At 41.2% G+C, this 13,877-nt stretch overlaps 2 protein-coding genes across 2 annotated transcripts; both read right to left on the bottom strand.

Annotated features, from left to right (window-relative positions):
* Nucleotides 1-184: 184 nt before the first annotated feature.
* Nucleotides 185-4,087, bottom strand: LOC311008208 (perforin-1-like; the record flags this gene model as incomplete). Its single annotated transcript, XM_084001673.1, has 9 exons — nucleotides 185-1,165; nucleotides 1,588-1,681; nucleotides 1,780-2,276; nucleotides 2,375-2,455; nucleotides 2,556-2,694; nucleotides 2,772-2,905; nucleotides 3,237-3,282; nucleotides 3,694-3,767; nucleotides 3,857-4,087. The coding sequence occupies 9 exons, from the start codon at nucleotides 4,085-4,087 to the stop codon at nucleotides 953-955; spliced, it is 1,509 nt and encodes a 502-aa protein (XP_083857799.1). The 3' UTR covers nucleotides 185-952.
* A 4,830-nt stretch (nucleotides 4,088-8,917) lies between these two features.
* LOC310989195 (stonustoxin subunit alpha-like) lies at nucleotides 8,918-13,465 on the bottom strand. Its single transcript, XM_083976171.1, has 4 exons — nucleotides 13,199-13,465; nucleotides 12,429-12,468; nucleotides 12,069-12,116; nucleotides 8,918-10,686 (listed from the first exon to the last, which is right to left on the bottom strand). Exons 1-4 carry the CDS (start codon nucleotides 13,199-13,201, stop codon nucleotides 10,166-10,168), a joined length of 612 nt encoding a protein of 203 aa, XP_083832297.1. The 5' UTR covers nucleotides 13,202-13,465; the 3' UTR covers nucleotides 8,918-10,165.
* Nucleotides 13,466-13,877: the final 412 nt, after the last annotated feature.

Here is a 13,877-nt window from a genome sequence, read left to right as displayed (position 1 = left end):
CCAGACCCTGGAGTGGGGGCAACCCTGTCCACTCAGAGCTACCCCCCAGACCCAAGTGGAGAGGGTCAGTTCTTAGGCTGGAGCCCCCCCCCCCCCCCCCCCCCTTTCCTATTCCATTACGTTTTTCTATAATGGCTGGCTGTCAGTGGCAGAGGGGATGGTGGGGAAAAGAAGAATGGAAGGAGGAAGAATAGTGGGAGGGAACTCTGGTTTTTGCTGATGTAATGTAGTGAGTTATGGTTTGTATGTCTGTTTATACCTTGTGTAATGCATCAGATAGGGGACCCCCAGGGGTCCTTGAAAGGGTTCAAGGGGTCCTCAACTTTATCTTGAAATTTTACCAAATGTTCCCATTTTTTTTCTTGATATTGTGTAACTTTTTTTGAGAAAAAAAAAGAGTTTTTTCTATAATATTTTTAAAACTTAAATTTTGTTCAAAGCGGGCCAGTAGTCTAATTGTTTGTCAATTTAGGGGGTCCTTGATGTAAAAAAGTTTCAGAACCACTGAGATAGGGTTAATGATAGTTGTTGCAAAATATGACAGTGGAAAAATCCCGAAATGGGATCAAACCAGAATGCATTTCTTAGCAGTGGCGTGAACGGGGGGGGGGGGGGGGGGGGTTGGCAGTCGCCCCCCGTCGTGGCCCAGTTGTTGAAGAACGCGTGCTAAAGTGCCCCCTGGGAGCCAAAACGCATGTTAAAGTGCCCTCTTCGACGCCAAAACGCGCTATACAAAAAAACGGGCTATACAAATAAAATTGCCTTGCCTTGCCTCTTCGAAGCCAAAATGCATGCTTAAGTGCCCTCATGGGGGCCAAAATGTGTGCTAAAGTGCCCTCTAGGAGCCAAAACGTGTGCTAAAGTGCCCTCTTCAGTGGCGAGGATGTGCTATAGTGCCCTTTTTTTTCCTTTTCGCCCCTGCCCTTCAAAAATCTGTGCACGCCACTGTTTCTTAGTATGGAGATGGTTTGTACTGGTTGCACTTGTCTCCAGTCAGGTGACGGTCGCAGGTCAGAGTGTAAAGGATCTCAACACCGCCTCTACCGACTCGACAGTGGTATCTGTGAGTCCCCTGCCTCAGGTTCCTTGTACATGACCCCAGGCGGCCATCTCTGACCTGGTCTTTATCCCAGACTTCAATCTTCAGACTCTGGTGTGTGTCAACCTTCAGAAAAACAAGTCAGTGAAAGCTAAATTAAAAAATAATGTTACAAGTTGACTGCAGCTACTGATCACATCAAACAGGACAAGCATCCATCTGATGCTTCATAAGGAAGAATACAATTGTTTATGGTCAAAATCATTACACGTCAAAAGAAGCAGCATTCATGTGCTCCTCAAATCTGTAACTTTATTCATTTTAGATAATGATTATATTCTAGGGCAGTGTGGTTTGTTTATTGTACAGATACAAGTTGTAACTCTAAGCTACATAGGAAACAAAAAGCCATATTAGCCTATTAGGTAGTCATACTGTGACTTTAAAACCCTCAAATGTATTTGACAATATTGTAGAATTAGAATGTTTTATTTAGTGTCAGTGGAGAAATGAGGAAGCTGATCTGGTAAAAGAAGATTGGTACTGACCGTGCCCAGATAATAACCTGAATTCCAGTGTGGGTCATTTGACTTGACCACATGGGTCTTGTAGTAGATGGAGCCGTACCACATCTTAACGTATCTGTAAAACAGGAAGAAAGGAACCAATGTCAACATTTGTGTCTGATTCATCACATTCTCTGTACCTCTTCTCTGTATCTTGACTTGTTCTCTACACACCCATCAGTACTCCCCCATGAATCTCCTTTCAGACCCCAGGCTCGGACGATGGTCACCACCAGTTTTCCCCTCCAGGCCTGTTTAGGGCAGCAGCTGGAGTCCAGGTTGGGGTCACTCCTGCTACAGGATGGTCGTGTGGTTGAGCTCTTGATGGCGTGGTCTTTTAAGTACTGCTCTATGGCAGACTTCAGTCCTTGTTTCTTTGTTGAATCTGGCACCAGCTCATACAGTGGTCTCAAGGAGTACTTAACAGCATCAGGATGATCTTTGAGGGTCTTCAGCCAGTTTTGGTAGCCCACTGAGGTCTTACCTGTGAGTGCAAACTCCCCGGTCCAACCTTTTCCTCCCACCACCTCAGTGTAATGCTGGTGGAGTCCTGAGCTGAACGAGGTGGCGACGTCCTTGTTCTGTAGGACGTTTTCACAGGTCTTCTGATTAGCTGGTAGTTTGATCATCCCCAGGCTAATGTTGAGCCCCAGTGACAAGCAGTTGTGCACCTAGATGACAGGGATGGATTTCAGATGTTGTTTTTGGTACAGAGTGTGTGAACAGTATTTACAGGCTTTATTAGACATGTTTGCCAAATATACAGTACCTCAGAAGAAGAGAAACCATTCAGTGTAGCCAAACAGATATGTATCGCTGTGACTCGCCTGAATAGACCTCCAAGATAAACCTGAAGTAACACACAAGAAGATGTTGAGATGGTGTCATGTAACACTGTGAAGCCATTAGTCAAGAAGTCAAGACATGAAAACTGATGTGTGTGTTTTAACCTGGTGGATGTAGTGTGTGCCGTAGATCCTTATGATCCGATTGTACTGGTCCCTGGTTGACTGGTTGTAGGAACTGGGCAGTTTTTGCAAGTCTCTGCTGAACTCATAGCTGATGGTTGGGTTGTCTGACACATGGAAACTACATGCAAAAGGACATTGCATCATAAATCAACTGCATGTGTAAAGACATTATAGCTGGAGGTCTTCACACTCTACCTGTAATGGATACAGCTGACCCAGTGGGAGCTGAAGGAGTAGTGGTCCTCTTTGGTCCTGGCTGAAGCAAAGTCATAAACAGAGGAACGTGTTCCCCCCACATCCGGGCTGAGTGTCTCCCAATATAGTCCCTCCTGGTATAAAGGACATGATATCCACAACATAAATTTCATTGTTTGTTTTTAGTTTTACCCTAATGAGATCATCTGAATTTTCCCTTTACTTAGTGTCATTTCATTAGGTTGACATTTGCGGTTTTGGGTGAAATATCTCAAAAACCGTCTGCTGGCATGAACTTTGGTTGATGATTTCTTGCTGGATAACCTGCTGTACAAACATCCTGTCGGCTTGTTTTTTTGTTTTGTTTTTTACGGGAGGACAGTCTCAAACAAACATTTATGTACAACATCAATGTATATGCTGAAATGGGGATCTGAATTACACAGAAGTGAAGGTATTTCATACTTTCCAGTCGGTGCTCTCCTCATCAGTGTGTTGTCCAAGTAATGAGCTGTGGACAAATCATGATTTTTTTTTAAATTTCCTGAAAATATAGAGATTTTTCAACAAAAGATTAAGCCTATTTATAAATCATTTACCAGTATATCAAAAATCTGAAACCGTCAGCTAAAGTTTGGAATCGTCTGAACTTCTGATCAAGCAAAACTTGTAATATAAATAATGCATAAGGAGCCATAAGATTTCAGATCATTTGCTAACAGAATTTGACAGTGGTGGAACAACAAGCACTGAGCCGTCACCATATCACATTATGTTGCAGCTAGGCTGAAAGTCATTCACAGATTTTACTACAGGAAAAAAAATGTAAACTGATTATTATGCTGAAAAGTCAATTTCACAATAAATGTATTACTATATTCAAATTGTTAAAAACTAAAATTAACAATTGCTCACAGAATACCTGATGGTGCTGTGCTGGCTGTCGTGGAGACTGCACTGGTTGAATGCATGCCAGTCCACTACAGAGGACGGCACCTGAAAATAAAGATGAGACCACAACATAAACAACATCTCTGTGTGTACCAAATCTCATTATATGTGTAAATTTGCCTGATGTGAATTACTTTATGCAGCATGTTGCCTTGAAGAGGGTTGGGATGGAGAACACAGATGCCATTATCATCAACAGGGTGGGTTCCTTTCCTTTGTTGGGTGACCACATCGAAGCCCTCCCCCGCCTGGTTGGCGGCGGACCGGCACTGCTTTTGGATCTCAGTGGAGACGACGAGGGAGTGGAGTGACAGAAAGAGGAGCAGACTCAGGAGCAGACGGGATGGAGTTGAGAAGGACGACATTGCTGGAGTCAAAGATTGTTACAGACAAATACAGAGGACAGGAGAGGAAATGTGCAGTCAGTTTTGATGTAATTATCAACTTAAAAAAAAGACAAATTTGAATTAAAGAAATAATATAGTATATCCAACTATTCATTCACATAATGTTTGAGGATATCAATGCAAAGGATTAAATGCAATTTGCCATTAGTTGTAAGCTATACAGTATGATACAAAAAAGTGTCTAACAATGTTGACTATCAGCCTCACCAGGAAAAAGTCAAAAATCCCAAATGATCAGTGCACAGAGTTAAATAAATGGATTACTAAAGCAACGATGTTACAGAAATCTCAGGATGATATAAATAAATCAAACAAGACAGACCTCCATCCAAACCAAGCATTTTGTATTTTTATTGAAAATATTAATAAACAAGTATAACAAGATAATAAAAAAGGATTACCTGTTCGGGTCTCAGCAGAGTTTCTCTGATTATCTGAACTGATCCTCCTAGCACTTTTCTGGGTCACAGGAGGAGTTGAACTTGCTGAGTACAAAAACTGCACAAAACAAAAACTATCGCAAATACAGCAGTAATAGCAATAAAAACTGAAATAGGAAAAAAAAAAAAAGTCTAGGGGAGTGTCATAACTATCTGTACACAAAATATAGCCAAGAGTGTAGTAGTGTCTCGGTGTGCCATTAGTTTTCTTTACAGAATATGATTTTTTCCTGCCAAAGATTTCTCATAGAGAATGAATGGGAGGAGGTCAGAAAACAAACAAATCATTGAACTTTTTGTACTGCCTACTGCTGTCTACTGCTCCAGTATAATTTCACCAAGAGACTCCATTTAAACTTTAAACTGTAGAAACAAGTTTTGTGTATTCCACGTTTTGACAGGTCAATAATCAAATTGTTTTCTGCAAACTCCACCAGATTCTTGTTTTACATGACAAAAACTACCTCTGTGGTGATTTTCAAGGTGTTTCACTGTACCATCTTTTGATAATCTGATGCTGAAGTCATAGACAGTACAGTAGCCTAAAATGTCTCTCTCCATTGGCAGATTAAAATATTCATTAAAAACGATAATCAAATTGTTTTCTGAGAACTCCACCAGGTTCTTGTTCTACATGACCACCTCTGTGGTGATTTTCAAGTTGTTTCACTGTGTCATTTTCTGATAATCTGTTGCTGAATATGGTGCATAGTAGTTATAGTGTCTGTGTGGACAGGCACTCGATGTGAAGATAGATAGGGTGTTGTGACGGAGTAGCATGCCTCAAGGTGCCAAATACCCCCCCCCCCCCCCCCCCCCCCCGGACGTGGCCCATTAAGCTATCTTCACATCGAGTGCCTACAGACACTGTAACTACTATGCATGATTCAGCAACAGATTCCATGACCGCCATCTGGCCTGTCCCACTCATTTTATGAATGAAAAATCAATCAATCAATCAATGCCATAAATAATAACGAAATTCCGTTGGAGCACACAACCTTACATAGTGAAAAGTGCATAGTGCAAAATGTGCAATGGTGCAGAATCCCACGGGCATGTCATGTGCATGAAAAAAAAGGACAAAAACACAAACACAGGGGCACCAGAGAACATGGTCAGAGGTAGTATAGTGTGTGTTGCAGCCATGCAAAGGCCAGTTCACAGTTATTGTAAGGTGGAGTCAGCAGGGGTGGAAAGTAACGAGTTACATTTACTCAAGTTACTGTAATTAAGTAGCTTTTTTGTGTAGGCTACTTGTACTTTTTTGAGTAATTTTTTGTACTTTTACTTTTACTTGAGTAGCCTACATATTGTTGGAAGAAATTTACTTAGTTACATTTTAAATAGCTTAAGTTACAAAGTAACAAATATATAGCCTAACTCTGTGTGGGTTGTCAAAAGTAGCTACGCTGCTGCCGCCTCTCTCTCTCTCTCTCTCTCTCTCTCTCTCTCTCTCTCTCTCTCTCTCTCTCTCTCTCCCTGCACAGACGCACACAGCAGCAGCAGGTACACACCTCCCCCTCACCGCTACGTGAGTTTGTGCATAACAGGGCTCGTCGCTATGTTGTCGTCTTAATGTTAGACATTAGCCGCAGCTAGCGGTTAAAAGCTGACTTTAATGATTAAAGACAACGTTATCAGGCATGTCCATCTATTCGGCTACGTTTATGGTGACCGTGCCAGACACACCGGGGCTGAAGGCCGGACCGGCGGTCCGTTGAGTTAAATGTAGGAGCCCAGTCAGATCCATGGCCATGCTCAGAGGAACAGACAAGCAGCCCACTGCTTCAGAGTTACAGTAAAGAGGCAAGAGAGAGAGAACCTACAGTAACCCCCCCCCCCTCCTCCTCCTCCTCCTCCTCCTCCTCCTTGAGAGCAGACAGGAAAGACAGTAAAAAAAAAACAGGTGTGTGTGAGTGAAAGAGGGAGAGAGAGATTTTTCTTTTCTTTTTTTATCCGTATTGAAAATGGTATTGAGTATCGAATATTTTCCGATATTGAGTTGAAAATGTTAGTATCATGATCATGATCGTGACAACCTTAGTGCCAGTAACTGTAACTGTCCATCTGATTGGCTCTGGACAACTGCAGTGTCAGAAGGTCAGAATGAAGTTGGTGCCACAGGAGCTAAAGATGATGGAGACCAGTGTATCGATGGAGAAGGGGCAAATTTGAAACACAGAGACATGCACGGAGAATGTTAGGCCAATCTCTGGCCATTATACCCCCCCCCCCCCCCCCCCAAAAAAAAAAAAAAAGTAACTAAGTAACTTGTACTCTGAGTAAATTTTAAATGAACTACTTTTTACTTTTACTTGAGTAGATTTTTACACCAGTACTTTTACTTTTACTTGAGTAAAATTTCATCAAGGTAACTGTACTTTTACTTGAGTAGATTTTTTTGGTACTCTTTCCACCCCTGGAAGTCAGTGTGGTGTTGGAATGTAAGGAATCCGGATTGTAAACAAAGCAAAGACAAAAACAGGGGCATCAGAGACCAGTTGTTGTAAGGGGGGTGTGTGTACTGTCCGGGGGGGAGAGAGAGGAGGGGGGCACTCCTCCCTGTCTCACTGTCCTTTTTCCTCTGCTAGCTGAGACCAGTTCACAGCTGTTGTAAGGTGGAGTGTGGTTACTGTGTGTGTGTGTGTGTGGGGGGGGGGGGCACTCCTCTCTATCTGTCCTTTTTGTACACTATCCTCTGCTCTGTGTGTTTGTTCAAGGGTTCTGACATTTCAAAGGCTTAAGTCATAGACAGTACAGTAGTCTAAAATGTCTCTCTCCATTGGCAGATTAAAATATTCATTAAAAATAATTATCAAATTGTTTTCTGAGAACTCCGCAGGTTCTTGTTCTACATGACCACAACTACCTCTGTTGTGATTTTCAGATTGTATCACTGTCATTTTCTGATAATCTGTTTATGTTGAATGTAGGAGTGTTTGTGTAGATTGTAGCTACTCCAATTAGCCTAACGCAAGCGTAACGCGCGCCACGCCCAAGGGGGGGGGGGGGGGGGGGTTGCGGGCTAAGTAGCATGCCTCAAGGTGCCAAATTGTCATTGTCAAGTGTTTCCAGTTTCTGCCTATTCTATACAGGTAGACTTTGCCTTTTTAAAATGCATGAGGCGAGAGAGAGAACAATAGAAGGCTACCGGTGTCAACAATTTAAAACTACTTTCACCCCCTGCTATCAGGGATGCACATGAACCGTTTAATTTGACCGATTATAGGCTACTATCGGTTAATTTATTATTATAGCCTAAAGCCATAGACTGTAAAAAGAAGCCCAAAGTAGCTCATAAAACTATACCATGTGGGTGCGTCTACATGTCACGTGCCTTTAGTCAAATTTTACAGCAAAAAGTTGTGCGGGAGGACTTACATGTGCCAATAATGGAGCGCAGTCTGTGATGGAAGATGGAAGAGTGCATCATCTAGGACTGAGCGCTGTGCCGGTTGGGACCACCTGTTGCCCTAGGTCACTCTCTCTGCTGTTCCTTCTTTCTCTTCAGCCTGGTGTTTGAGTCTATGAAAAATAGTTCAACACTGGAAGATCTAAACTGCGGTGCAACCTGCCACTATCCAAACGCTTAAATCCCTATTCCCTACCGCTGTCCGCAGTGGGGCCAGTAGGGAGCTCTGCCAGTTTCTCGCTGATACATGATTGGCCGTCCCGCTGTCACCCCACGTGCTAGACGTCTGGCTAGATAAAACGATAACACGGTTTATAAACATCTTTAACGATAATGAGCACGAGTGGAATAACAAAGGGTTATGCGCGGCAGGATAGGTAGGTTATTGTAAAGTGTAGAGTGTAAAAAATAAGAGTGAATCAATAGCTGCACAGGTTTTGCGATCTAGTACATATAAAGATAAAGCTGGGTACACTAATCTAGAGTTGCACTTCAGCCAGAGTAAAGATGAGAACTCTTCTAAATGGCCGCCTTGTCTTTCATTAGTTGCTTTAACTATAACATTACAGAGTACATTAAATTCTTGTAGATATTCAGATATGCATTATAAACATGTCAATTAGCCTACTGATTTTTTTTTGTGATTATGATGATCTGATGAATGCTGGTGCAGTTGGCCAGACAGTGCAGCGACCTACAGGTTTTGTCCATTGCCAACATGGGATCACTAGAAACCATGAACTACACCCTGGCCTTGCTGGACGCACTCAAACACTGCTCACAGCTGCAGGAACTCCTTTGTTTCTAATGTTTGAGTGTTGTTATTATTAAGTTTTCTCATCAAGAATCCATTATCCATCATCATAACCCTAACCATCTCTGAGAGATATTTGTCATATTGTCTTTTTTTTTTTTTTTTGCTATAAACAAATATAAAATAACATAAGAATAATTGTTTCAAGTAATGATTTAATCCCCAATATCATATATTCACAGGGCTCCAGATTTTGCCCCTAAAATTTGAGACAGTATGGTTGTATAGTTGTGGTTTTAATAACAAAGGTCATCTCATTGATTTTAACACTTTTTAAAAAAAGTATATTTGGCTTTTCGTGCCTTTATTGATAGGACAGTCGAGAGAGACAGGAAATGGGGAGGCAGAGAGAGGGGGAATGACATGCAGGATAGATTTTAACAGGGCGTGGTCACCTTCTTACTACAGTGTGTTTAGATGCTTATGTTTACTAATGATTACTAAATACAAAAGGTAAAGCAAATATTGGAAAATAAAATAAAAACAATAAAATTGACTTGATGATGGCACATGAGAAGTTCAAGGATCACCAAAGCCTGACTGACCCAACAGGTGGCAATGCCATACAATACAAATCAACTGTAAATAAATTAAAGCAATTATTGTCTGTTTAAATTCTCATTTGTCCAGGTCAAAGGCATCTCTAGGCAATTGGATCAAGTCAACTGGACTTAGTTTTTGTCTTGGAAGACCTTTGACCCTTATTCAAGTGGCTTAGACTGCCAGTCTAGTCTACATGAACTGATGAAGCCACTTTGATAAGGGGAGAAAAAAACAAAAACTAAATTCAGTTGACTTGATTCAATTTCCTAAAACAATTATTGTTGTATAGTATAATACATTATTGTTGGGCTTTATTTAAAGGTGCCATATGTAAGAATGTGGCCAAAAACAGTTACTGCAGTCAAATTCAAAACACAGCGATCTCATTTTTTCTCCAAGTCGTAGCGGCAGCTCAGTGGAAGCAGTCCGGAGGCTGAAACACCACTGACGCCGCCGTGACTGGGAGAGAGGGCTAGGTGACGCAACATGCCATCACGTAAATTTAAAACATAAACATGAGTTGCAGTCTGCAAAAAAAGATTTTTAATGCGAGTACTCCGGCTGTACTATTGTTGTTGGTGAGTTCATCATGTTATATGAACATTATTCCTGAGTCTCTGTGACATATTAGGAGGATTTTACGGCCAGTTGCTTTAGATTTTTTACATATAGTACCTTTAAATTACAGTCAAATCAGTGGTAACGGACTCTTTCTGATTGGTTTTATATTCCCTGCATCAAACTCCTGCTGAAAGCAATAATCCTCCACCTCTGTACAGTTTCACTAGTTGGACAACATTTGCTGACTGGACACACAGGATGTGTCACTCCGGGTCACACAGCTGAGCGCGGCCCGCCACAGACAGCCCGGCGTACAGCGGCTGTGTGAACGTGGTCTCCACTCTGTGCATCAGCTGCAGTGTCGAGTCACAGACGCAGTAGAAGCTGAGAACACCTGCCTTGTGATCCAGGTACACGCCGACTCTGGAGGACTGAGGCTCCGGCGCTGTCGTCTCTTCGTCGTTGTGTCTATAACATTTATAGTTTCTATTCAAGTCCAAACTCCAGGACTTGTCGTTGCAGCCGAACGCACACTCGTGGTAATAATCTGATCTGCCGAGGTCTTTGTACGCCACCGCCACTTCTACCGACCCTTCGAACTCCACCTCCCAGTAGCAGCGTCCCGACAGGCCGTCCGTACACAGCACCTGCCACAGGTGGGAGAACCGGTCCGGGTGTTGGGGGTAGTCCTGGACCAGGTCTATGAGCTCTGCCTTCCTGTTGTCCTCAGACAGAAGCAGCTCTCTGTACGCCGTGTTCGGGTCCAGGGTGAGGTGACGGTAATCTGAACAGGAGAAGAAGTGGAAAGTTATTTCTTCATTCATAAACTGACATTTAAAATGCTGTATGTTTTTGTTTTTTTTCTTTCTCACCAGGAAGTTCAGTTTTACTCTTTCTTTTTCTTTTTTTTTTAATAGTCTTGATACTTCTGCAAACTGGCAGTTAAAGCAGATATCAGTGGAATGTTTTTGTTAATATAAGTCCTAAATAGTCCTATTTTCCGTCAGCAATCACTTACATGAAGTATTTCAGCCTAAACACGAGTCTCTCCGTCACTCTGCTCTGCTGTAACCCGAGGAGAAAATTTTCCTTGTGGGATACAAGTGTTATCCAATGAGGAGAGAGAACGGCATGAAGGGCTGTGTGTGCAGCCAAGGGATGCGCGTGAATGTGGTGACGTAGCACGAGGACCAATTGATGCCTGACAAGGGCGGGGGCTGCTAACTCATGGTGCGTTCAAAGAAACTCGTACTTTGTGTTTTTCCTTCCTGTGAAGTCATACCAGTTCGATCTGGTACGAGTTCACGGGTCGGAAGTTACGAGTGGCCGTTATAGGGAACTTTCACAGACAACAGGATGGTAAAAACACGAGCTGCGGGTTACCTGGAACGCTACCAAGTCGTAGTTGTGACTTGAAGCTGTAACTTACGGTTTCAAAAGCCTGCCTTGAACGCAGCATTAGCCGAAACGGCCGTGAAGCTGATATCTGCTTTAAACTAAATTCTCATTTGGTGTATCATTCCTGATAGATAGATAGATAGATAGATAGATAGATAGATAGATAGATAGATAGATAGATAGATAGATAGATAGATAGATCCGAAGCTGGGAAATTCCAGTGCAGCTGCAGTATTACACACAGTGACGATAACAACACAAAGAATAAAAAGAACAACCTGTACATAAGATGTAATAAAAATGTATATACAACAAATAGGCAGTGTTGATTGTAGTTTAGTGCAAAATAAAATGTAAGGTGCAGTGAACATAGTGTGTAAAAACATATGAAGTGTGTAGTGACAGTATGACCAGAGTTTTAGCTGTTGTTGTACAGTGTGATGGCATGTGGCAACACACTCTGGTCTCTCTGGTGATGTTAAATGTAATGGACTTTAGACTGTTACTATGAACCAGAACTAGGTTGAGTTGAGACCAGATAGTTTTGAAAAGGAACTTGTCTGATAAACCAGCTTTAATATGGTTTTAAATGTCCAACAGTAATCAACCTTAATCTTGTTGATTACAACAAAATGGCTCAATCATCCCAAAATAATTATCTTATGATCTCAAATTATGGGTGGTGAGGAGGACAGGATTAAATTAAATTATTGCAGATTTCTCTGAATTGAGATTATGTTTGGTTTAAGTGTAGATAAGAAGACTCACATGTTAGGAGATGTGTTCTGGTGAGAAGTTCTTCGCTCAGTGAATCATCTGTAGGTTTCACAACAGAAACACAAAAAACATGTAAACCACAAAGTGTTGCTCTAAAGATAGAGATTCTTATGATTATCAGAATCAAGCATCAGCTTCAATATAGTAATTGTTATTGTTCTATTCAGGGTTAAACAGATTTATTTGAACAACTGATGAAAACACAATTCTGTATAGTCATTTGTGTTAATTATATGTTGGACCTGTGTGTGTGTGTGTGTGTGTGTGTGTGTGTGTGTGTGTGTGTGTGTGTGTGTGTGTGTGTGTGTGTGTGTGTGTGTGTGTGAGTGTGTGAGTGTTCAAGTTTTGTACCAGGAGCAGATATGATGGGAGGAAGTTGCTGGTCTTCAGGCTGTGAAGAAAAACATCTTTTTGTCATTGTGACAGAAGGTCATCAAAAACTGTGACATTAAAGAATCTTTTTATTGATTAAATATGAGGTGAAAAACATAAAAATAGTTATGTATAGGACTATAGGTGGAACAGGAAAACACTGCCAGAGCCTTATGTCATTTAAATGTCTTTAAGATATGTCCTCAAGTTATTAAAACCACTTAATTAAACTCTATTAATGAATATTAGGCTATAGTAAATTATAAGGAGAATTTTACTTTAGCGTCTCCAAGCCCGGGAAATTTTAAGAAATGGTGACTTTCACCTCAGACCATCAAGGACGCTTTTATGTAGTGAGCTGAGTTTTAATAACATCACTTTCCTTGATTTTAGAGCTCAGTTTCTTTAGTTGAACTTTGGTGCCCTCTGCTGAGGAGCGTGATACACTGTTTTCCTTGCACAGTGGTACAGTAGCAATGTGGACTAACGATGGCCTGATATTTACTGCCTGATTTATTCATGCATCGATTTATCTCTATCAATTAATATACTTCCTACATTGCATACATTATTGTATGCAGAATTTACCAGGTGAAACTCCCCGGGCCGGTTATAATTACGTCAATCAATCACATACAAATTTAAGTGTCGAATAATTTCTAAATACTATCAGAGTATAATAATGACACATAATAAGGCGCTCGCGGAATGGGTGTGGACTTATTTCTGAAGTTTTTTCTTCTTCTTACCATTGTTGGTGACGACGACAGTCAAACTCTTCCGTCACTGGAGCTAAAGTGTGTGTATCTCTATAAAGTCTGTTCGTCTGCTTTAAAATAAATCTGAACACTTTTTAAAACATTCTTCTTTACTCTTTAGTCTTCACCTCACTTCACCCCAGGAAGAGACGCCGAGCCCAGCTGACTGTGGGCAGTGGTTCAATGTTTACCCAGCACGTGAAGCCTGGACAGGTGTCATGACAAATCGAGTACCGATGCGATCGATCGACGAGCGGCTACGACCTAAACAGAGCAGGGGGGGAAACCCTTCCTTTTACAGTCTATGGGGAAAACCTTAGAATAAAGTATGTAATTCAGTAATAAACAGTGTTGTTTTTAGTTCAAACAAATTCATATTGTTAATTCTCACCGCCGGGGGAAATTTGACAAAATTGATCGCTTTGCTTTTCATGTGCTGAGCTCTTTTAAAGAACTTTACATCTAATCTTGGATTTGTACTGTAAGTCATCTTAATTGTTTTAATACAAATCAATAGTTTATGCTTTATTTTAGTCTCGTTTTTATTTATATTTTTTCTCTGTCTCTTTTTTCTGTACTTTCTCTTAATTATTTTTCTTGCTTTTAATTGTATGTTTTGTTTACTATTTGGGTTTTCTTTTTCTTTTTGTTAAATTGTATGTTTTTTTAT

This window comes from Trachurus trachurus (assembly GCF_905171665.1).
Source record: "Trachurus trachurus genome assembly, chromosome: 1".
In the NCBI taxonomy this organism is placed as follows: Eukaryota; Metazoa; Chordata; class Actinopteri; order Carangiformes; family Carangidae; genus Trachurus; species Trachurus trachurus.
The sequence above is the reverse complement of the archived record's forward strand: the minus strand, read 5'-3'. Positions and strand labels throughout refer to the sequence as shown.

What these genes read in the sequence shown, in the direction of transcription:
- LOC310989195 (XM_083976171.1), bottom strand. An exon ending in TCCCATCATATCTGCTCCTG is followed by an intron (nt 12,117 to 12,428) that starts GTACAAAACTTG and finishes TGAAACCTACAG; the next exon opens with ATGATTCACTGAGCGAAGAA. An exon ending in CAGAACACATCTCCTAACAT is followed by an intron (nt 10,687 to 12,068) that starts GTGAGTCTTCTT and finishes TCTCCTGTTCAG; the next exon opens with ATTACCGTCACCTCACCCTG.